At 44.8% G+C, this 25,716-nt stretch overlaps 1 protein-coding gene across 1 annotated transcript in view; it reads left to right on the top strand.

Moving 5' to 3' along the window:
- The first annotated feature begins 275 nt into the window (after positions 1-275).
- The window catches only part of efnb3b (ephrin-B3b), a 65,497-nt gene continuing 40,056 nt past the window's right edge, over positions 276-25,716 (top strand). Inside the window, exon 1 of the mRNA XM_028429474.1 lies at positions 276-424. Within this exon, the coding sequence (XP_028285275.1) occupies positions 276-424 (149 nt within the window). The remainder of the gene's footprint in view (positions 425-25,716) is intronic.

The following is a 25,716-nucleotide window of genomic DNA, read 5'->3' as shown; positions in this document are numbered from 1 at the left end:
ATTAACGGGAAAGTCATGGGATTGAAACAGTAGGAGCGTGGACGCGCAGAAAAACCCCGTTTGGAGATCCATGCGCACGGATTGAACAAGTTTGTGTTGCACATTTTGGATCCATAAGGTTGTGTATACAGCACACTTTCATTCCACGCTTGGACTGCCTGTGCCTGTAGCCTGAACGGTCCATTGTTTTTTTATTATTGTTTAATTTTTTTCTAAGCTTGCAGCAGCATTGTTTAAAAACACACACACAGCAAAGTCTCACCCATTTCTGTTAAATGGGGCTGCATATGCTGGGTGTCAGGGTTGAAATGGCGTGTCGGAGAAGTGGGAATGGATTGTGGATCCTGCTGGTATTCTTACTGGATTTACTGGGGACAACGGCCAGCAATATGGAGCCCATCTACTGGAATTCCCTGAACGAAAGGTAAGAGCTTCTCTGCTTGATGTTTTAATTGCGTAAAGTGCAGAACTTGGCAAGTGTGAAGCAGTATAATGCATAAAGTTCTTTGCGCCACTATGAAAAGTAACAGCACTCGGTCACTGTTTGTTTGTTGCAGCAGTTCAGTCTGCATAATTGTGTACACCTTGTGCTGCCCTGCTCGCAGCTGCTGTGTGTTTGTCACACTCACATTGATTACTGTGGATAATCCAGCTGCAGTTCTCCTTATTGGCAAAGTCTCCGTAAGCTTCAGGCCAAAGGAATAGGAGCTAGGATAATAAAGACTTGTGTGATGCTTTAATTGCTGTTGCTGGATGACCTTGATTAGAGTCCAGGCCCCTGGTTTCCCCTCTCTCTCTCTCTCTCTCTCTACCTCGGCCCTCAGGCCTCTCCAGTCTGGTCAGTCTCATTTGCATTTTCTCCCAAAGAGGTGTCAGGCATTAGCTGAGGAAATGCCATTTTAAACACCTCTCTGCCGTCCGACTTAACGGCCGACACTACTCTTCTCACACCTCTGCCAATTTCCCTGTGTCTGAATGGACCTGGTGTGGGAAGGAGGGAGGGTAACAAGGTGGAGGTAAAAGGAAGGGGGGGGGGGTCTTAGTGACAAATCTGAGCACCTTTTGTTGACCAAAATGTAGGTCCACACATGGCAAACCTGTCCTCAGCTAACACCCGTGCCACTGGCTGTTTCAGACTAACAGGTTTTTAATGTGCTGTAGGCTACGGGGCCTGCCCGGTTTCTCCACTTCTTCCACAGATGTGACTGTGCGTGGGCCCCTGCTGTGGAGCCAGGCATGAAGCCCTTAATGAGGGCTTTTTGTCAGCAGTGGGTGGATTCACCCAACAGGGAGTAGAGTTTGGACACGGGAGGGTAATTTCCACTGAGAAAGCTAACAGCCTGAGCTTTTGAGGCCTTACAGGTGATTCCACCCCATTGTCTCCTAATGGGGTTTAGTGTTAAGGTGGGTGTCAGGGCTTATAGTGAAGGGGCCCGGCTGGCAATTAGAAGGGTGGTGGCTTTGACGCCAGACTCCAGTCATTTCCACAGCTCACTCATATATTCAAAATACAAAGCCTATTGTATACTATGAAGCTTATTCATGAAGCTTACTATTCATACTTAATCAGCTTAGTCATTCCTCCAGTATTTTCTTGGCCCCTTTACATACTTTCCTGTGCTTGTTTCTGCACATGACAAGAGCAGTATTTTAGCATCAGCTGCCTCGGGGCAAGATAGGTTTTGGCCCTGGGCTGAAATATGTTAGGAGACTGTGCATGTCCAAATAGTGCACATCTTCCAAGGACCAGCACAGGGAGCCCACACACATCTGGTTTGTTCTTCTGAAATGAGGCGAAAAGTAAGCAGAAGCAGTAGTCTGTATCAATCAGGTGCTGGAGCGCATGTATGCTTGAGCAAATGGACTGTCACGTTGTTAACCTCCAGACCCTCGCTTGGATGTACCGCTTTGAAGTTCAGACCGTCCACCTGCAGCTTTCCCTTCCTTTTCTTTCCACCTCTGTGAGCAATCTCCCGCTCCTTCTCCTCATCCTCGGCCGCTCTTTCTTACACTGCTACATCCTCTTTCTCCTCCTCCACCTCCTCCTGTCATATTCTCTCTGTCTCTATCTCTGAGTCGCTCTGTCACTACCCCCACCTTGACCAGACGTAGCAAATTGGAAACATGTGTCACATCCAGCCGCTAATTATGCTGCTACGGCAGCCGGTGATGCACCAAAAAAAAAAAAAAAAACGTGTGAAGAGGAGGGGAAAAAGGGGGCATCCGTGGGTGTAGTTGGAGGGTGCACATGCTACCAGATTAATGCATATAAAATATACTATAGTCATCAAGTGCTGCATACACCCTTTTATCGACCGCTCCATCGGTTGAAATTACTACAGCCTGACAGCAAGAAAGGAGACTGAAGTGTTCGGGGAGGAGTATAAACAGAGGCAGGTGCCGGGAGGTGAAAGAGAAACAGAGGGAGAGCAGAGCAGGGCTAGAGACAGTCCTAACCCTAAGTAAATCAATACCAGTTAAGTCTCAAGTGCCAATACAGGTTCTGCTTGAGGAAGAGGGAACTGAACCAGAACGATCACCTTGGGAAGAGTCACCCCCCCACCCCACATTATCCTTATCTCAGCATCAGCATCTCCTATTATCGGTCTTACACGGCCGCCCTTAATGAAAGATCGAAACCTACATTACTGCTGGGGTGGGGCTGCGGTGGGTGCTGTTGGCGTGGCAGGTGACCCACATGAATCTAAGAGTCTTGGCTAGCATGTGAAGTTTTGGCCCTTGTGCGTGCCTGATTTTCAGCATCTGTTCTTAAAGGCCAAAACCTCTCCGTCACCCCTCTCTTTTTCTCTCTTTCCATATTTTTAAGCATAGATTATTGTAAACGGCTGCTGAGGGTGGGCGTCTCGTGGCTGCTCGCGGTGACTTGTAATACAACTATTCCCCCTAAGATCCACATTAAAATTTAATCCCCCCTTTTCCCATTTCTCAATAATTCATTAATCGCTGGCTAATTGGCGCCGGATAAAAGACTAGCTAACTAGGCTAAGTGTTTCAAGTATGAAAAAAAAGTAAAATGTGAGAATCACTGGAAATCTTCCTAAGCAAGGGCATTCTGGGACCGAGAGAGGAATAAGTGTTAGTAGGTCAAACAGGGTGTCGCATCGGAAGTGTTCCTACACCTGTTTGTTCGTTTGAAACTCCACACCCACTTTCACTCCCTGTGAACCCTTTCCTCCAATGAATAATGCATGCAGTGAGAGGTTTTCTGTGTGGATTAGTAAGCAAGAGCCTGGTAGGCTAAATGATCAGACAATATCCAACGGCTTTTTCTCTTCTTAGCCCCCCTCCCCCTGCTTTCGTTTTGTGTAAGTTTACGAGCTGAGCGCAACAGGAGCTGTGAAAACAGGTTTCAGCTGATGTTGCAGAAAGGAAAGGAGGCAGCCAGTCCAACCTAGAAGCTGCGATCTGTCTTCCTCGCACGCGGACGGACGCACAGGTATGCAGCCAGACCGTGAAAAATACAGACATGCGAACAGACGGATCTATTGCAGAGCGGCTCGTGCTCAACAGATGCCTGCACGCATGCACATAAATGAGCCTCGGGGGGCCTGACCTCACCCTCCCATCTCTGTTGGACACATGTGTAAAGAGTGTGTGGTCCTAATGTATCTCCTTTGTTGCGTTGTGCGAGGGAGCATTAAGCACACTGCTAGACAGTAAACACAGGAGGCCAGGTGCACACACACACACACACACACACACTGGAGAGGTGAGGAAAATTGGCAGGCGTCACGGATTGTTGTTCCACTCGGAATTCATTCATTATTTTATCACTCGATTATAAGTTTATTTGGCAGTGCCGGTGCGCATTCATCAACATCATAACAGCTATAAAGGGCTGTTGTAAATATGCTGGTGTTAGCTAAAGAGCTAATTTACTTCCTCACTCCCCTGGGCTTCAGAAGTGACTTTGGGATTTCGGTAATTGTTAAAAGTGCTGATGATTTGGATTGAGGGAGATTAAAAGCTGGCCAAGCCGAGTTGGAAATGTTGGAACACACAGAAACAAGCAACACTTTTTTCTTTTCCTGGAAAACACAACAAGCTCACACTGGTAGTAGCAGCAACATTAATCCGGGCCACAGGTCTGTAGGGGTCACATGCATCCCAGCATCACTGGACAGATTGCCCCGGGTGGCTGAACCCAGAGCCCCTTAGCAAGGCTGGCCAATGCACACACACACACACACACACAGGCCTCTCATTAGCTTGCTTCACAGCACACCCTGCCTAAGCAGGATCATCCAATCCTCCTGGCAGCATTTGGACTGGGCCAGGTCAATCCTCCACCCCCCCTCCGGCTGACACAGAGACTGCTGGATTGGGAAGTGTGTGTGTGTGTAGACTTTACAGGCCAGGGGGGTGTCACAATGTTCATCACCTCCTCTGTGCTTCCTTTACTCCCTCCTCTTCTGTCACCCCTCCCCTTGCTCAGTTTAGTTTATATCACGAGACTCCCAGCTCTGCTGCTGCTGCTGCACATCTTCACAGCACCCGGTTGGTCTTATATTGCAGCAGCTACTGTGGCTTCGGCATCCTGCCAGATAAACCGGATAGCAGCGGGAGGGGAGTTGACACGATTGTCATTTTGTGTGCCTGGATTCTTGTTTGGATGTGTGAGGATGTGTGAGGATGTGCGCGTTTGTGTCATGAATACTAAAACTGTGTGTTGCTCTAAGCTCTAAGCTGTTCAGCGTACAGCATGTGCAAATCTCCTCCTTATCAAGTGGTTTATGTTGTTATTAAGCACCCAAATCTTATTTTCTCAACACTAATGAAAAAAAATCTGCCAGATTTTTTTTAGAACTTGCTTCAAGTATTATCTCTAAAATTCACCTCCAGATAGTTGAGATTTTAGGTTTTTAGCACTGGAATTTGGTGATAATAAGATTGTTGTTGCATTTGTTTTGGCGTCTTTACACCTGCTGTCCCTCAGAGCATCGTCGAGGTGGAGTCCTCGAGTTATGCAGAGACAGACAAAAGACAAATGTGTTGTAGTGTTATCTGCCAGTCACTCACAGAAACCATTACAGCTTCAGTCCTTTCACCAACACAGAGACTCCATTACTCTCCTTTGCTCTGATTGGATGCAGGCCCCCCCTAAAATGGTTTTTGTAACTGAATGTTAAATGGAAAGAGAGCGTCTGCACAAGAGAGACAAATGAGTGGGTTCGACCCAGCGGACAGCTGTGCCTTGTCACAGCAGAAGTTTTGGCAAACATGTCTGACCGATATGAGCAGGAGGGCAAAAATAGAAGGAGTGGGTGTTTGTCAGGGAGAAGATAGAGGAGATAGGAGGAGCTGGAGGGGAAACAAAAAGAAGGAGACGGATGGTTCGGACGGCGTGACTGATGGTCTATAGGTCACCACCATGACTAGCTGCTTCCTGCTCAACTATAACTTGAGCTGCCCTACTCCTCATTCCTCATTACTGACACGTCTCATAATATTTATCCCTGTGAAGTCCAGCATGAAACCTGGTAAGCTTTAAAGGAATTCATCGACTTTTTGAGCAGAATGAGCTCTTTGATCAACTTAGCATGGAGCGATTAAGAGACTGGCAGCTGTTTTTAGCCTCCACAACCCCCCCGCCACTTTCCTCTATGTATTTACAGCAGTTCATATGACAAGATGAGACGCAGCAACACGCACACACACACACACACTCTGCGCTGCAACTTCACACACAGTATGCAGGATTCACAGAGGCAGGAATGATGCCAAATGCCTCACAGCACAACATTGTGTTGATAGACTTAATTTGCCAAAAGCTGAATCAATTCCTTTTAAAGGAAAGCTAGTGTTCCACTGTATGATCAATAGTTCACTCCGGGATGAAGTGTTACAATTTGCATTTATTGGTGAACACAATTTGGCTCAACTTGCAACTCCGACTTGAGTTTCTGATTTCTTGCATTCGTGTGTTTGTGCAGCAAAATAATACAATAACAATAATACTGTTTGTTATTCAGAAGCTTAAATGCATCCTGATCCATAGAGACCGCAGTCAGATGGTGTTCTTGCTTTTATTTTTGATGATGGACTGTTGGTGAGTCTAAAGGCGTCACAACCCTTTGATTCCACAACACACTCCAAAATCTTGACATTTCAGCTTAGGTGAAACACAGTGTCACACAGTGTCTGGGATAACAAAAAAATACACAATCAAACCAGGAAATGGACCTAGAAATGCAGCCGCTGGTTGCTTTTACAAGCGATGAAGTGGTTACAGGTGGAGTTTGCTTTAAAATTCTTGTTTTACATGTATATTTTTGGCATAAGGAGCTGTTATCCAGAGATGTGCAGAAATACACAGAGCCACAAAAAGTAAGCACACATGAATCACCCTGCCTGCAAGGAGCCTGCTAACAAAGCAGAGCAAGTATTCACTGTTCAGCTACAACACACTACTTTTATATGTGTGTGAGAGGGCTGATTGGAGTGGGGGGTGGATCCTCTGGCTGTGTTTGGTCTCCAGTGCGGGAGACGTGGGAGACCTGTTACTCCAAAAGCATCTTAGCTTTAAGATAATCTTTACCCATTGACTTACAATGGGTCAGAGATGATCCTCATGCTAAGAGGCTTTGTTGGGAAACCCTGTCCCGGTCTGTAATAACCAGCAGTCATATTAAAACTTGGCTCGCTAATAAACGAACGCATTTATTACCCCATATATATGCGCAGGCCTGCTTCTCCACCCTTCAGATCTTTTTTGCAATATTCTCCATGCCTGACTCTCACCACCTTGATTATTTTTCCAGGCTTCACGCTTTCTTCTCCTCAGATGCTCGTGTGCTCGTGTGTTTGTGTGTGTGTGTGTGTGCGCGCACATATGCATACTTCTAATTAGGAGTTAAAAGAGCGTACAGTGGGCCTAGTCCATCTGGCTTTGGCATTAGCCCATCGTTGTTATAGTCTGTGGGGAAACTGACCTTGGCTAGCTGTGTGGGGAAAAATCATGGTCGTTTTCCCGGGTTCTGCATAGAATACAATTTAAGAGGGACTGACGTTAAAAATGCAAATTATGATGGAGGATTTAAGATGAAGGTCGCATGATTTTTAGATGCAGATTTGGGATTCATGTGAGGCTCTCATCTCTAAAATACTAATATAAAGGTCGCATGTTTTTTTGTTGTCAGCAACAAAAGTATCATTTGCTGCAAAACATGTGCTTCATTTGTTTTCCTGAAGGATGAGAACAATGTTGTTGTAAAGCTAGGCTAATTGTCACCTGGTTAAAGTTGCACACTTAGCTTAGCTGTAGCCATTTTTAACGTAAAAACTGGCATTTTGTTCATCTTGTTTATAGCAACGATTGGCAAATAAATGCTAAAAACAATAATAGAAACAATAGCAACAATGAATGTTAGATTGTCAGTTATGTCTTTTGCAGCAAAACTACAGTCAGAATGTGTGTATGTGTGTGTGCGTTTATGTAAATTGTCTAACATCTGCTACCTAGTGCAGTTTATAGCATCGTGCCAGAGTAAAGGTGCAAATAAGCATGTCATGTTTACATCACTGCAAATCTAAGCTTTCAGCTTAATCACCATTTTCACACCTACAGTAAGATGTTTGTGTTTTTGTCCTGCACAAACTGGGCTTTTAGACTTGCTAACTCATCTGACATTAGCGAACTTTAGCCACCTTGAGCTATTTCTTAGTAAAACTTTTCATATTTTACCTGGAACTGTGTGTTTTTTTGCCGTCATTTGAAGAGCTGCATTGTTTCTCTCTGACTGTGAAAAGCTCCTGGGTGTATTCTTCTTTTAGACCCGCACTGGATAAACTCTAAAATGTATGGTTGTCAAACTAAAACAAGGCTGCTTCAACCGCTTCTTGAAAAGCAGGCATTTTGCCGATAAACCTGAAGCAATGATTTAAGGCCACGTACAGAAGTTAAACCAGCAGACTTTTTTTCAGCATATGGAGTGCACTGCTTTGTTGTGTAGGACAAGTAACTCTAACAAGATCCATCTTTGTATAGAAAGAGCGGTGAGGTGGATTGTTGTTGCCCCCTCCACATCCCATCATCTGATACCCCACAACTCTGTGTGTGACAGCGGTTACTCTGTCCCTCCTTTTGTCTGGCAGTTAACACACACCAGCATTCATGTATACATGCAGGCATGCATGCACACAGTGGAGAGCTTGTATACACACACACACACACACATACTCATGCATGCACAGATGAAAAATGTTATTGCTCCCAGTGCTGGAAAAAATCCAAGTGAAGGGGTTGAATTTCTTCAGAGGTAGTCTCCTCACACACACCCCTCCCTCCTCTTTCCGTCAGTAGCAGATCCCTCACTCCCTTCTTCCACTCCTCCTTCACTCTCTCTCTCTCTCTCTCTCTCTCTCTGCTCTCCTTCACTTCTACCTCCTCCCTCCACTCCCCGTGAACAAAAGAGCTTCCCTCCCAGAGCTTCCACTGAAAGCCCTCACACACACACACACACACATACTCGGCTCGCTGGCTTCACACTCTCCCACACACACTCTTAGCCCTCTTGTCGTCTGCAAAACCAGTCCACTTCTCCGCACTAATCCCCCTCCTTCATTTCTTTTGTCTTTTCCTTTACTTACTCCCTCTCTCTCCCTCTCTCTCTCTCATTGCCTTGCTCACCACCAGCGTGAGTTCCCTATCATGTTACTGCTGGTTGTCAGACAGTAAAATTTATTCCTTTTTTCCTTTAAATTGCTCCAGTGTTTCTTTCTTCTGCTTTGTGGGTGGTTTTTGATCTGTAGCCTCCTCATTGGCTCATCAGTAAATAGGTCCTCTGTAGTTAGACAGAATGAATAATCATGATTGCCTCTCACTCTGGTGTCAAAGTAATCTGGGGTCTGCTGTGAACCAGACCTGCACACACAAAGATGTATCACTCCACAAATCAGGATGCTGTTCCCTCCATCTTTCTATCTTATTCTTTCTCTTTCTCTATTGGACTGCAGCTGTATTGCAGGTCCCCAACCACATGAGGTGGGGGGGGGGGGGGACAGATGGAGCGCCATCCTTTCTTCCCTTTTTTTCATCCTTCCTTACCTCTCCCAAAGAAAAATCAAGCCAGAAGAATGCCGGTGCAAATAGGGGGGAGAAGGGGGAGGATGGGACAAAAGCCTTGCTTTTCCACAGTCCCTCTCTTTCAGTTGATAGATGAGTGGCACCATCGTGGGTCCGAACATGTGTACCATGTGTGGGATGAACCATCCGGCTGTGTGGTCTTGGGTTTTTTTTTTGTTGTTTTTTTTTTTTGGTCGCAGCTGATTTTGTGTTTGGCTCTTTATTTTTGTGTGTGTTGTTTTGCAAAGCCACCGGCCCTGAGTTAGGCCTGGTCCATCTGGAGCCTTAAGTCCTGGGTGGCCGTTTATCTGTGTGTGTGTGTGCACAGCTGAGCATTGCAACACGTCCAGTCCCTGAGGTGTGTTCTGGCACATAAAAAAACCATGCACATTATCTGATTCCTTAAAGCCTTCATGTAGCTGCTGCAGAGCCGCCAACAGTGCCACAATCGCACATAAGTGCTTTAATTCGACTGTATTTTTAGCGTTATCTCTTTTTAATCGGAACCTTTGCTTTCTCCTTATGTTTCCTCTTAAATTTAATCACACTCATGACGGCCGAGCTAACTCTATTATGGCTCGAACAAAAGAAGTCACCCAAGGTCCTGTTTAAGTGCTTCTGTACCCTCATGATGCCCTTGCATGAGTGTAATGTGTGTGTGTGTGTGTGTGTGTGTGTGTGTGTGTGTGTGTGTGTGTGTGTGTGTGTGTGCCTCCTGATTGTGTGGATGCGAGGCATGCGTCATGTCATGCGTGGGTGCGTGTGCTCGTGTACATGCCCTGTGTGGGCTTGTGTACACCCAACCCCCACCCCACCCTCTCCCTCTCTATTTTCACATTAAGCATTATTTGCAAAACAACACAATCATGTGAGACAAAAAGCAAGGTTTCTGTGTGAGTGTGAAAAGGGAGCGTGAAAACAACAGAAACTTGCCTGTACCACTTGACCCTATGGAAAGGGGTGGTGGTGGGAGGAGGGTTGAATGAGGTGGAGGGAGGGTTGTAAAGCCAGCAGAGAGATAATCCCTCCAGTCATGGCAGTCCCACAACCACCACCGCCACCAACCTGTGCTCGGACTCTAACGTGGCGCGCTGGGCTGTCAATCACTCAACAAAGCTGTCTGTAAGGGGATTATGAAGCCGTGGACCCTCCCTCCTCTCCCTAAACCCTCTCTTTCTTTTTTCCCCCCTTCATCCTGTTGCCTTTTCCCCCCTCATCTTCCTCATTCACTTTCTCTTCCCTGTCTCTGTTTTCCACCTTCAAACCTGCTTGTCAGTCCCCTTGTCCACTGTCCTCTCACAACAAAACGCGTCTTTGCTCTCGCACACATTCTGCTTTGCTGTCTGAAGCTTAGTTTATCTTCAGCTTCCCATCCGCCCCCCTCTGTCCTCCTGTAAGCCCCATTCCTCTCTCTCTCTCTCTCTCTGTCTCTAAAGCCCTCTGTGCTCTTTCTCTATCTCTCCGTCCCACCCATGTGTTATTTCTCACCTAAGGGACAGGTGTTTGCTCGCGAGTGTAACTGTGACTGTGTGAGTGTGTGACAGGTGTCCCACACTCAGATTGAGGAAACCAGCCATGCATCAGAGGTCAAAGTTGCAGGCGATAATCAGTGTCAACGTTTCCGAACAAACTTACACCTGCTTTCTTGGACCCTTGCCACAATTTTTGCACCTTAATAAGTTTTCTGTCCTCATAATACAGATGCACCAAGCTGTCGCCTGACTAAATGTCACCTTTCCTATAAATGTGATGAATAGCTCGCAGCGCTATCTTATCTCTCTGTCCTTAACCATGCTGTTTTAAACCCAAGCACACGTTTCCATCGGCTCCTGCAGGTGGTGACAGAAGCCCCTCCTTGTCCTCCTCCTCCTCCTCCTGCTGCACTTACCCTCCATTAGTTTTTTTTCCCTTGCTGGTTATCTCTCCATCTATCTGTCTGTTAAGTGTCTGTTTAGTTCAAACGTCTGTCAGTGTTTGGACGAGCTTTCACTCTTCACCTCTGTTAACCGGTCGGGCCACCTGTGCTCCTGTTTTTTTTTTTATTTCCTCCTGTCTTCTTTTAATCATTTTGCTCTTGCTCTCTACTCACTCATAATCTGTACAGTTTGACCAGGCAGGTTAGTACCTTAATCTGGTTAATCTGCCGCAAGAATAATCTGACTGCTTTAATCCAACAATCAGCTCTGCATCGGAGAAATGATTTGTCTTCCTGCTAGCTGGGAAACAAAGGGGATTGAGAGGTCAAGGCTTTTACAGCGTCACAGAAACTTTCAATTAAGTTGTGTTTAATTACAGGTTGGTATCAAGTCTCCTATTTTAGCTCAGTCAACGTGTCTCCTGTGAGCACTTTAAATGTGATTCTGCATCTTTGGGATCAGCGTTTTTTGTTCGATTTGAGGACAAAACTCATTTTAAATCTCATTCTGGTTTCTTCCAAAGTGTTTTTCATGGCTTGATTTAGACTCCTTGTTAACAATAATAACCCTGAAGGAGGCCATGACGCAAAGACACTTCAATTTAAAAAAGAAAGAAAGAAAAAAAAGAATTGATGGAGAGATGGAGAGCTGCTGAGATTTAACAACCATTCATTTTGCCATTAAGCGAACCAGATTAGACAACGGCGACGAGCCAAAGTGAGAGAGACAGAGAGACTTAATGTGGGTGACAGGGTTGTTATCTAGCAGGCAGCCGATGGTTTTAACAGCTGTATTATCTTGTGTATCTCATATTGGATTTAACTTCATTCGCTTACATGTGTCGTCCTCTGATTGACGCTCTGATTAAAGTCATCCACTGGCAGAAAGGGGGGAGAGAAGGGCGAGGAAAGGCGTCATCAGTTGAATAAACATATAAACGGCCTCTCAGCTCATAAATCATAATCCTGCATTTTTGATCCTCAAATTTCCAAATCTGACACTCAAACACGACTTCCTGGATCGTATTTCATGCCTTACCTGTATCTGAGTCAACACACATCCAACGCAGGTGCTAACAGAGCCCTTGTTTACTTTGTTAGTAATCTCTCCGAGCAGATACCTGCACATGAATGTCCAGAATTCAGGGTGCATGCAGGTAAACGGCCAAGTGGAGCTAAGATATGGGAAGATAGGCTTCCCAGAATGCATAGTCACGTTTACAAATAGCTTCAGATTAAAACCTACCGGGATAAGTTTTTGCATAAATGAGGTCAAAAGTGAGAAGATTTCCGCTGTAATCTGTGCACATAAAGCAGTGTTTTGTTGTCGACTCCGGGTCTATTTGTACTAGTGAAGGAGTGGGAATAGAAGGGAGGAAGGCTAACAACAACAACAAAAGGAGAAGGAAGGTAAAAAGATGAGAATGTGTCATACCTCTTATTAGAAACTGTGACTGTGATCTATTTGGTCTCATCTCACACCTCCGTCTGAACACGTCACTTTTCTTTCTTTCTCTCTCTCTCTCTCTCTCCCTCCATGTCTCTCGCCCATCCTCTCACACACTCCTCTTTCTCTTTGTCGCACTTGTATCCATCTCTTGCTATTTCTCACTCTTCCTTTCTTTCATACCCTGCAGTCTCGCACCAGCACAAAAAAAAACTTGCTCAGGTTGCTGAGCAGCCTGTCAAGCTTGCTTTGAATACACACACACACACACACATGCATACACACACGCAGCATATACTCCTATAACTCAAGCATACAGCCAAGGGAATAATAGAATCAAGGAATACTCTGAGATAAAGCAGCAAAGGGGGGCGAATAGAAGGATAAAGGAGACTGAGAGGGATAGAGAGCTTCATATTATTAATTTAGCTGGAGAAAGAGAAAGAGGGAATTTCTTTCAATCCCCCCACCCCACTGCTTCCATAGAGCTCTATAGAGGTGCACAATGGAGAGATTGGAGCGGGTTGGGGTGGTGGGGGGGACAGAGAAAAAACAGAGGTAGAGATAATCCATGCCGCTGTATAAACCACGGAGTTAACCATTTCATAACAGCTCTGCTTTTTTATTCCTCCGTCATCGCGCTTCTGGATCTAATTTCCTTTACATATTCCTCTCAATCTTTCATTAACTTTTTTCTCTCTTTGTGGACTCTCCCCCCCCCCTAATCCTCCCTCAACGATTCTCCCAGACCTATAGATGAGAATAAACCTGCCCACACCCAGCCAAGAGTGTGCATTTCTCCCCACACACACACACACACACACACATACACATACAGAAACTCTCTTTGTGTCCTATATGCATGCATCACATGCCAGTGTATGATTTCAGCATGCGGTGAGGAGTGTATGTTCTGCAGTTGGCAGCCCACTTGCCCGTCGAATTTGGCAGAATATCTCCTCCTCATCTGGCACAGGAAGAAGGAAGGGCGTCCCATAGCGAGGGATTACACTGACTTACACACACAGCGCACACAAACACACAAGTTATTGGCAGATATTTTCACATTAAGAAATGCAAAACCCCACGCTTTCAGCCACACATGGACTTACTTTTTTGGGGTGGCTCACTCATTCTGAAAACGGGATATCACTTTCTGTAAATTTATTAGCAAGTATCATGAGCTGAAAAAGTTTCTAAAGTCCCAATGCCTCTGAGAGGAAAAGAAATGCACTGTGCATCACTCCTTGAGGCTTAATGTGTTGAAGAAAGAGTAAATATTTTTATCCACGCAGGGAGAGAGAGAACTTCTTTATGTTGCCATAAACCAAGCTGTCTCTGCAGGATGTGTCTGGCGTTGTGAAGCAGCTCTCTAGCCTTCCTCTGCCCAACAAGAAGTGAAATGCCAATGAAATGCATTTCTGTAATGGGTCTGCTGACAGCGCAGCAGCTACAAGCACTGAGAGGAAATAGTCTCCAGAAGCCTGTTACTGTAAAGTGTGTCTTTGTCTGTGGCGAGAGATGGAAGGAGAGGGGAGGAGGAGGAGGCAGACCTAGCCCCCTTTGTATGGACCTGATTGATAGGTGCGCCTGACCTTTAGCACCTCTTGAGAAATCCAACAAGTCATTCTCTCACCTTATATTTAGTCCCTTCTGTATCTGCTTCTCTCTCACACACACACACATTCAGACAGACCCTGGATGGAAACCTAATTCTGTCTTTTCTTTCTCTCCTTTTCAAAAAGCTCCCAATTACAGCCACTCCATTTTCCACCTCCCTTCCTCTCACCTCCTCCCCCACCTCCCTCCTTTCTTAACGAGCAATCTCGTTAATGTCAGAGCGCCTCTTTTTCTCTTTCTCATTCCTTTTCTCATTCAGGCTTTCGGCCCATAGAGGAAAAGAGAGAGATATGAAGAAGTGGAGATAGAGAAATCAGAGCTGAGCTGAAAGAACAAGTTGTGGATGTGAGAGAAAGAGGGAGAGGGAGAGAGAGAGAGAGAAAGAGAGAGAGAGAGAGAATGAAGGCAGGGTGTGGGCAAAGAGAAGCCAGAGCTCCACGTAATAATGGCCAGACAAGTGTGTGAGATTACTGCCCTGGTTTCAGGGGGGACATAATTATATGCTGCACTGACTGTCAGAAAGAATGAGATGAGGGGGCTGTATTTAGTGATGCACCAGTGCAAGATTGGTGAGGCGAAGGCGACGACTAAATCTGCACCACAGCCTGGGCGGTTCCAGACCTGTGTGTGTGCATGTGTGTGTGTGGGATGAGTAATGTTAAGCCATTGGATGCTGTAAATTATTCAAAGACTTCATGCATGGAAACAGTATAATTTCATGTCTGAGTGTGAACTGCCCTCCGTTTTACCCCCAGGCACATATCTCACTCTAGCCCGAGGCCTCATGGGAGATTAAAGGGAGTAAATACTGTGCAAGCTGGACCAGCATATAAACCACATGGAGCGGCCAGATATCCCAGCAGGACGCTGCACTTGTACCTGAATGGAGTCAGTTTGAATCAGCATCACCGCTCATTACACCGCTCTGCTCCCTTTATGCTCTAATCTAGAAGAAATGGACCAAAAAATAAATGAATAATAAAATAAAAAAAAGTACAAAATGCAAAAAAAATTAATAAAAATTATGTAAAAAATAAAATATAATAAAAATGTGACATGAAAGTAGTTTTTGAAAGTAGTGTAACAAGAGCAGCCACACATCCACAAGTGTCCTTGGTCATTATGTACATATTAGTAAAGGATCTCTAAAATCACTAACAAAGTCTTAAAATGTGTTACATTCTTTTAAAAAAAACTACAGATATGTTTGTAGGATAAGGCTCACAGAATTTCTGGATGTATCCTAAATGTATCTACGGTAAATGGATGATCATCAGATTATTACTATACAAAGCAGAGAAATAGCAAGCATTGAAAGATTGTAGCACATAAATGAAGGTTCCTCCTCTGTAAGCTAATATTTATCTATACGTAGTGGTGGTATCTGTCCAGTATATTCTGTAAAATGAACACAATCCGACATGAAAGATCCACGACTCAGCAGAATGTTCCTTTAGTCTAGCCATTTGTCATCGTGCCCCCCTTGTCGCATTAAATCTTCTTCTGTTTCCTGCTCACAGCTGACTAAAGTTTGACGGAAGCTGGGTTAGTTTGTGGGGTGTTCGTTTGTGTGTGTGTTGAGGAGTGTTGGGTGTGAGTGGGAGGTGAACTAGCATGCAGCATTAGTTCTGCTTGAACTGATGTGTTAATTAGCCAGCCGGGTGCATAGATAATTAATGAGAATCATGATTAATGACTGTACAGTATGCATGGCTAAGGCGGAACACGACTCACTGATAAGGCGGAAGGAGGAGGAGGATCACTGGCTATTCACCCTCTGCTGAGTGCCCGTCGGGTGTATATATATATGTGTGTGTGTGTGCGTGATTGCCCTGTAAGTGTTCGCACATGTTAGTTTGTGTCTGACCGATTTGTGCATGTTGCCAGGCGTGGGCATTGATGCCAGTGTGAGTTAGCGAGCCTGGCAAGTCGGTGGGTCTAATAACAGACTGCAGCAGGTCAGGGGGGCATTTAACACTTCTAAACACACTGGCAGAGTGGCCCACTGATGCCAGATCAGAAGGAGGACCTCACACACACACACATCAACAGTGTGATGATGGACACCAAAATTGATCTGTTGTTTTTACATTCTTTCTTTGGGCTGAATTTGTTTGATGCTCACTGAAAGCTCGGCTTTACTTTCCAAAACTTAGTCAGATTCCAGTGCAGCCATTTTTCGTAAGACCCAGACCAGCTCATGGGAAATCCCTGAGTTGATTCCTACTTGATTTGCTTATGTTAATTTATCATAACTAGATTATCTGAAGGCTTTAAGAGACACAAATAACATCATCAGATTGAGAATGCAGAGGATTTCTTTAATTTTTTAAAATAACTCCCATTCATTTTTTCCCACTTCACACTTAAACTGCAAATGAATGATGAAAAAAATCTTTTTAAAGCCCACATGGACAAGAAGTCCTTGAAAAACCTGCTAGTCCATTGATAACAGCTACTAAATGATCATTGAAGTTAAGATCATGTATTGAACTGAACTGACACTGTTATATGCAACTTTTACTGCTAAAAATGCCTGTTACACAGTATTATAAATAGCATGTTTTTCCTGATTTGAGCATTTTTTCAGATCACATTTAAACATTTATACACATTATATTTAGAATGTGTGTCTCTTGTTGTTAGTTTGTCATCATTTCTTAGCGTAGATTCTGTTGCATTATTCACATATGAGCACAATCAGACATGACAGAGACTCTGTGTTTTGGAATAAAAGTCCAGTTAAAATGTCAAGGCGCTGCAGTGTATGTGTGAAAAGGCCCTTTAGTCAAATGCTCATTAGCCGTGTAAACAGTTTAACAGTAAAAACTGAGTGATTCCTTGCGGCTATAGAAACTCCCCTTGTGTAGTGGAGATCCTGAGCTAGTGAGGCCACATCACAGTTCCCCCCTAAGGAGAAATAAAACTGAATTACTGAGCAATCTTACTTTTAAATTTTGCCACCACAGAGGAAGTGCATTTAATTCAATTAATTCAGACTTAAACGCTGCTCGTATAACATTCTTCAGACTCTTATTGAGTTTAGGAGCAGGACTGGTTTGGCGTTATGGATCAGTGAGTGCAGCATGGCACCAGCACCAGAGTTCGGTGCTGCATGAAGTATGGATTATAACTGGCAGATATTCACTAAAATAGCAGGGATGGAGTGACTGCTCAGCGTTGATCTACTATTTTGTTTGCTATGAATACAAACTCGGCTGTGACATCACAGCCCCGTGGCAAGAGGTGGTTTGACCGCTGACCGCGCACACAATCGGGGCACTGACCTCCAATTGGTGCAACCTGCAACATATGATACTGTGTGGCCCAATGAGACATAGGGCTTGGGAACAAGCTAAGCTAAGAGGGGGGGGGGTGTTAGAGGGGTTGCATACCATTGCTCGCCCTCTGTGTGTGTTAATCTGCTTTGTCTGGCTGGATGCACCATCAGCACTCAAGCATGACCCTTAACCTCCAACCTCCAATAAAGGGAGTCGGGGTGGGGATGTGGCCCTGCACCCACTCACATCCAGATACCATTAAGAGTTTACATTCAGAGGGAGAGAAGTGTATATTTATGAGACGGGGTGAGGCCAAGATAAGAAGCGATTAAGGAGAACAGACATGAAGAACAGCGTGTTCTGTGCTGCTGTATGATGAGGAAACAAATAGCTATTGTCATCTAAGAGATGCTGGAAAAAGCAGCTCGCGCTCGCCCTCTCTTTGTCTTCTGGCTCTGCGTTTGAGAAGGGATGACAAAGGCCATTTTCACGCTCGGCGTCTATCTCTGTCAACCCCACCTCCTCCTTCTTCTTCTCTTACTTTTAAACCTCCATGCTGCCCTCTTCTCCTTTCTTCTCTCATGCTGAGTCTGCCATCTCTTTAGTCATGCCCTTGCTTCTTTTTTTTTTTACGTTTCCCCCTGCTATGTCGCCGCGTCCTTGCTGTCAACCTCTCCCTCCACCATCCATCTATCTCTCCCTACATCCGTCCTTTCACATGCCTCTGCTGGGGCTCGGGCTAATCATCCCTCTCTCATCTCTCCCCACGCTCACACACACACCTGTAACACACCACGACACCTTTCATCCATCTCCTCTGCCTGCCCGTTCTTCCATCCAAAAAATCTTCATCCTATTTTTCACCCTTGCACAAACTTACATAAGTAAAGAACTCTCTAATTCCATGCGTGCTCTCTGTTCTGGCTTCCCTTTCCCATATCTGGTGGTGCACCTGTGTATGCCGCTCTCACTGTCAATCAACATATTTTTTTTGCCAAGAACATAAACATGTACTCAATTTGAACCAGTTGCACTCTATCCAATATCTATTTCTGAAGCGAGCAACCAAGAGATTTGGGTGGCTGTAGAGGGAGATGTTCATAGAAAAGCAGTCAGGAAAGGAGAAAATTATTTCTCCATCTTTTTCTTTTCTCTTTTTCATTGTCAGCCTGCGGTCTCTCTGGAATTCCCCCTACGAAACAAAGGGAGGAATGAAAAAAAAAAGAAAGTATTTTTAGACCCTTTCATTTTTCATTACCATAATGATTTGGGGCTTTGTAGAATCTTTTCATTTATATTTGACTGTGTGTGTTTGTGTGTTCAACAGGGTGTTTCTTTTGCTGCACTGCCGCTCTCCCCACACGGGAGCCCAGAGGTTGAAAAAGAGAGCACACACACACGGCAAATCAGTCATACTCATCCCCAGCCGCGCCTCCTGTCTATTTATTCCTCGATTCATCCGATTCTTTATTTATTTTACACGCTGCTTCCTAATGCAAATAGGTTTGTCTGCTCCCCGCCGAACTCTGGGAGCAGCATGGGACCCGGAGTGTGTGTTTCTGTGTGTGTATGTGGGAGGATGGGTGAGAGTTTATGTATGTATGTGTGTGTGTGAATGTGTGTGTGTCTGTGGGACCCAGTGAGTAATAGAGCCAAAGTCCTTATCTGTCACCAGAGAGCTGCCTGGCTCTCTCTCAGCTGTCAATCATCCAGCCCTAGAGACAAACACTCTGCTTCAAACACTATGAGAGGCAGAGAGAGAGAGAGGATGAGGGATGGATGAGTTAAAAAAAAGAGAGAGAGAGAGGAGGAAGGAGCAAAGAAAAGAAGAAAGGATGAGGAGGAAATGGAAAGAAAGAGAAGAAGAGCAGGTGTGGAGGGACAGGAGGAAAGTGAAGGACAAAAGGATAGAAGTTGTGATAAAAGTGAAGGAGAAGGAGGGAGAGGGAGGGGAGGAGGTGATATTTCAACACCTCTGTTGTGTAGGTTTTATTTTTTTTATTTTTTTCAGGCCCCGCAGGTAAACGGGGGAATGGAACTTTAAAACACTTCACCTGCATGAATTAGACAGGCCCCTTGAAAATACCCAGGCGACTTTTGAAAAAGCCACTCTTTGGAAAATAAAGAGGAAGAGAAGTGGCGAGGTACGCACACGGACGTGCTCAAGCACACGCCCACACACAAGCAGTGCACACTCGTGCTGACACTCACACATGCTGGCAAAGCTATCAGCGCTGAAATATTGGCATGACACTCTTCAACATCCTGACGGGAGTGAATAGGATTTTTGATGACCCAGAGGCTTTCTGTTTCAGCATGTTTGCGTGTGTGAGCATGTCATTGCGCTTATGTGTGTCTGTTTGCCACTGAGGCAGTCATCAAGCGAGCCACGTCTGTCCTACTTTCATGGATGCACCGTTCCCTTTCCTGAGTCTCTTGCACCGGGCTAACTGTTGATTTTACCGCGGGGCTCTGCAACCCCAGGGTCGAGCCAGGACTGCCACTCCAGCGCTTTCCCCTAAGCCCTTAAATCTTCCTCCAGCCCAAAATGGGAGGAGGCGTTTGGGTGGGTGAGGCAAAGGGGTAGGAGAGCCAGGAAGGAGGGCAAAAAAAAAAAAAAAAAAAAAAAAAGGGTTTGAGCCCCAAATCGCTTCAAGATGCGTTCCACTGGAGTCGGAGTAGCTGAGAATCTGGGAGTCGGGTAGTGTTGCTCTCAGCCTTTGGGGAAAACCGAATGGAAGCCAGGTTCTCATTTCAAATGGTGGATTAAGAGCTGCTGCAGATACACCAGGCTTCTGTTGAGATACACACAACAAGCACACACACACATCCCTGGATAATCCTTCAAAATATTATAATTCCTTTAACCATGATTTCTCAAAATAATCAAAACATGTATCCTTCATATGATCCAGAAAACAGAGATACTAGCTTGCATAGGTTAGCAAAGGGTCAGAGCCTTGTTCTTAAATACGCAATAAGTAGCTTACATATTCTTAGATGGAGATAATTGGCCAAAATACATAGCCTACGGCATGTCAGGGTTGTAGATTGGGTGGTCCCATATCAACTGGTTTGTTTGTTAGATAGACCTGCATAGCAAGTTAGCTACTAGGCTAACAACTCTAACACGCCGATCTGTCATTAGCTAGCATTTACAAACAGTAACACCAATCCTATATTTGAAAAGCATCTGTTACTGTTTATCATCAATACGTATTCATCCACAGCTGAAAATAGTCCCAACAAAATCGCTCTTTGGGTTTGTTTTAATATGAGCGTGCTTAAAGCAAAATGAGTTTTGCTTTTTACAGAATCATAAATGTGTGACTTCACAATTAGGTTGTATGTTTTTTTTAAAAACTAAACACTTAGAAATGTATAGTTAGTGTGGTGTTTGTAGTAACAGCTATAGGGTAACAACTTTATAACTGTAGTGGGCACACAAAACCACACAAACATGCAACAATTACTTTCATGTTCTTCTGCTTGCTAGGTTAAATGAGGGGAAAAAAACTGTCTCAGGAGCCCTGCATATTTGATGGCCCCTAGGGGCCCCCTATGGATTACACTGCACTCCTGACACCGTGGCCTGACTTGAGCTTAAGCTGAGTTGCCTTTAGCTAAAGTTTCAGACTCCCTGCACCCTGTGGCCTCTTCGGAGCAAAGTTGAATGTCCACACACACAAAAAACCTGGCCTGCACAGGGGGGAGGTTGGGGTGTATGTGTGTGTGTGTGTGTGGAGGGATGGGTCTACATGCATGATTGCATGTGGATGCAGTGAAACACATACACACACAGGGAGCTTTGGAAATGTAGGTGACCCACACTGTGGCAGGTCAGCGTCTCACCTCACTCCTTCACTCCCAGTGGGGCGAATAAGTGTGTGTGTGTGTGTGTGTGTGTGTGTGTGAAACATGGAGAATGAGAGCCGCTGCATGCATTATAACCTTCAGTCCCCCAGAGCTCTCAGTGACCTAATTAAATTAGTGAGGTGGTTGGAATGAATGAAGCTCAAAGACATTTCTCACACCACGGTCTAAAACATCAGCTGCCCCTATCCACCTATGTGTGTGTCATCATAAGCAATATATTTAAACACACTAAAGACCTCACTGGGAGTTATGTGTGTGTTTCTATGTGCGTGTGTGTCTCAAGGGTCTCCTTCAGCCTCTTTTGAGAAGCGCACATGCGTAGGTGTATCCATTTGCGGACTGTGGGGGCCCTCTCAATCTCTTCCTCTCTCTCTCACACACACACACACATATATAGAGCTGTCAGGGCCCGCAGTGCTCTATCACCACACACCTCCACTAGACCACCTTAATGGGACCAATCCAGACTGCTGCAAATCATCCACAGTACGCGGTGAAAACGGCAGAGGCATAGGAAAGAGAGGGGGTGGGGGAGGGCAGGTGAGGGGAAACAGGAGCAGGAAGAAATGGTGGTTTGAGAAAAGAAAAAGATGGGGGAGTCGAAAGTATCATTTTTAGGTTCATTGGATCACCCAAAGGGAGATGGAACTGTGCGGCTTTATGGTTGCTGGTTAGTCATCGAGTTTGCATGGAGAAACCTAAAATACAGCCAACATTAACTGACACTGACACGCAAAAAGGAGGAAAATATGCTTTTCCTTAAGGGTTGGGAAAATTCTCTTAACTAAATAAAGCATTTTATAACCCGATGGATCCATTGAGAGTTCACATGTGCAAAGCAAAACAAATGCAAAAAAAAATCATGCTTCCAGAGTAGCGTTTTATGGATATAATGAAGATGTTTGAGTGCCGTTTTCTTATCCCGCGTTTGTACTGCGTAAGCTGCAAACATGTGATGTGACATATGGTTGGCTGGAGCGAAAAAAAGAGAGGTATAGAGAGGTGGAGAAAGAAGAAATGGAGCGCGAGGAGGAGGAGGAGGGTGCGAGAGATTGAATGTAGAGCAAGTTGCTCGAACTAGTGAGTGTTTGGAGGAGTCAAAAGAAGCAAAAGTTCTAAGCTGGAGATGCAGGAGCAGAAACATAAAAAAAACAGGAACAAGGATGCAAATGAGAAAGAGATGAGGTAGAAGAGAGAGAGAGAGAGAGAGAGAGAGAGAGAGAGGGATGTTTGCTTGAGAAAAGTTTCTGTTGACCTGAATATGGCTGCGTTGTTCAAAGAGGAAGAGAAGTCTCTCTCTCTAGTTGGTTCTCTTTATGGTGCAGCTACAAGTTTCAGTTTAATGTGAAATCTGCTGCATTGTATTGTATGGAATGTATTGAGCACAGCAGGAGTGCAGCAACAAGGGGGAAGAAGGGTGTGTGTGTGTGTGTGTGTGTGTGTGTGTGTGTGTGTGTGTGTGTGTTTATAAGAAGCACAGTGTGTGTCTGTGTGTGTGTGTGTGTGTATACGTGCTCTTTTCAAATGCCAAGGCATCCAGCGTGCCTCCATCCCGTGTCTCTGTGGTTATCCAGGGTGTGATATGTACTGGATGTGACACCGACGCTGCAGCGTTCTGGACCGCCTCTGGACAGGAGTGTGTGTGTGAGTGTGTGTGTGTGATGACAAGGACGCAGTTACCTTCAAAGTCCCATGATGCCAGCTAACTATTCAAACAAGGCTCTGCATCCCTACCTTCTCTCTCTCTCTCTCTCTCTCCTTCCTCGTCTGTGTTGCTTTACCTTTCTCTTCGCCACCTCTTTATGTCTTATCCCTCTCTCTCTCTCTCTCTCTCTCTCTCTCGCCATATGGAAACTATTACAACCATTGTCGTTTCTCAGCGCTAACATTCCTGAGGGCTTTCCAGACTTTACATCAACCTTGTGCTCTTCTCTCCTTGTTCGCACCGTTCTTCATAGCTGGCTTATCTCTCATTCTTTTCTTGTAGTTTCATGTTTAACCCCTTATTTTCCAGAGTGGCTCTCTTAGTGCCTAATAATGATGCAGATGTATAAGTGTCTCTGGCTCTTTATCTACTAGGTGGACTATGATTTTTGATCTTTATAGCTAACTTCTGTGTGTTTCAAAGTTTAGTTCATCCGCCTAAACGCATAAAATGCAAAAACACAAAAGCTGTTTTCCTCTACCACTCCTTGTCGGGCTCAAATCCATCCTGGCATTCCATCCATAATAGAAATGTTCAGAGGTATCTGGGCCAATGCCTTCTAGAGAGACTCAAACTCTCATCAATTTACATTATAGCTCTCTCTGTCTCTTCTCTGTCTCCTACAAATGTCTCTCTCTCTCTCTCCAGCTGCATATACACAGTCAAAGACCACTTTTCTGCAGCTCTTCTCCAGGGTATATGGTTCTTTAATGAAGACAGTAATAATGATTATGGATATTTTAAAACCGTCTGTCTGAGGGGGAGCAGAAGCTTTGGTGTCTGCATGCAAAAGGTCCTGTCAGGTGATTTCAGACATTTCAAATGACTCTTATTGCTTCCTGCAGAAGTTTAATATGACAAATAATGTGTCAAGGAATAAGATCATTTCCTGCACTCGAGAGGCAACAATGGGAATTCCTACTTCTATTAAAACTGCTATATGACTTGTATAAATACATTTAGACATGTGAACAAAGGATTAATTTAGTCATTTATCATCAGGTGACCCCACACTTATCCAGCTTGCAGACATTAATAGTATTTTATTGATGCAAAACCTCAAGTTCATCCAGAGAAAAAGGATTGAAACATGCACTGAAAAGCCCCTTTCAGTTACAGAGCTGATCAGAGATGAGGTCAAGATGAAAGTGCGCAACATGAGTAAAATGTAAAAACCTCCTGAAACTTTGATTTGAAAAGCTATCAGGCAAAAGATGTCAGGTCAGTCTGATAGAAATCCAAAGACAGATGGCACTATGGTGTTTTTTTTATATATATATATATATATATATATATATATATATATATATATATATATATATATATATATATATATACTCCTGGCCATGTGTTCTTCATTATATATATTGTTGGTGTTTCTGGGCTGTTGAGCGTATAGGGCTACTGATTGCTACAGCAGAACACTGGAAAAGTGATAGTCCCTTCTCTGTGTGGGTGCTACACACACACACACACAAAACAGAGTGATTTAATCCAGCACTGAGGTTTGAAATAATATTTTTCTTCAAGTAGGTAAAACAGTCTGTCATCAGAGTGAGATAATTTAACATTTTGAAATCTTTTGAATCATATTATTTACACCTGAGTAGCCATTTAAAAAAAATCCTTCTACCGACTTAGGAAGAAAGTTGATTACTGGCCCCAAGTTTCACATCACAAGAGTGTTTTTAAAGGATTCCAATTTGGGCAAATGACATGTTCAGAATGGACGTTTTCCGCTGTGTGTTTGTTCATTGTGGCGTTCTTTTTGGAAAGCACCACTCCAGCAAATGAGACCCAGCGGATTTACTTTAGACAGCTACTAGATGGCCTGCAGGTGTTGCAGCTCAGCGGGTGTGTGTGTGTGCGAGAGGAGCGCGCACTCGTCCCCTAGCCGATCGGTTTGCTGCCTCTTTAGTGTGCGTGCCACCCTGCCGTGCATTTGACAGCGTGTGTACATTAAAGCTACAGGGAGAGGGGAAGGGGGGCAGGTAGTTGGCTCTCAGGGCCCCTGTATGTGTGTGTGTGTCTGTGTGTGTGATTACGCTGTGTATACCATGAGATTAGTGCAGACAGCTTTATGCGCAGGGCCCGCCATAAATCTTCCCCACCGCAGAACCAAATCCCGCCATCGTTTATTATTCTCTAATAGATCGGTCCTCTGCTGTCTCTCTCCTTGGCTTTCCACTCACTTCAGGTTGTGGTTAGCTCAAGGACGAACGAACACCCCCCCTCCACCCTCAGAGGATGGAGGAGGTCAAAGTTTAGGAGAGTATCGAGTAAATCCTCCACACTGATTTCATTAATTTTGTTTCTCTGCCAGCTTCAGTGTCCTCTGTTGTTGTTGCTCTTGTACACTTGCAATCTGTCCACATTCATGCTTTCTCTTTGTCCTTATGTGTTTGCTTCATCACTTTGGATCTCTGTCTTTCGCCTTGTTTTCTCCCATCTCGTTGGATTTTTCTCTCACGGACTCCGCGCTTGCACTTGCCTACCCCTTTCTCCCCGCTTCCCCTTCATATTCTCATGTTCACACAGCAGACATACATTTGCACACACCCGGTCCCTTGTCTCTCTCTCTCTCTCTCTCTCTCTGCCCCCACCTCCGCCGGCTGCACCTGTGTACAGCCCTTTGGTCTGGACATGGCTCGGATTGCCGCTGTGGAATCTGGGAAATGCTTCAAGCTGTCCGATGTGCCGCCAAGAGCAGGTACAACAGCAGGACAGCATGCAGATGGACAAGAGGACGGAGAAAGGTTAAAGGCTAAGCTGCTACTGCAGTGATTA

The sequence above is a fragment of the Parambassis ranga genome, chromosome 18 (assembly GCF_900634625.1).
Source record: "Parambassis ranga chromosome 18, fParRan2.1, whole genome shotgun sequence".
NCBI lineage: Eukaryota > Metazoa > Chordata > Actinopteri > Ambassidae > Parambassis > Parambassis ranga.
Note: the sequence above shows the minus strand (reverse complement) of the source record. Positions and strands in the feature narration are given on the sequence as shown.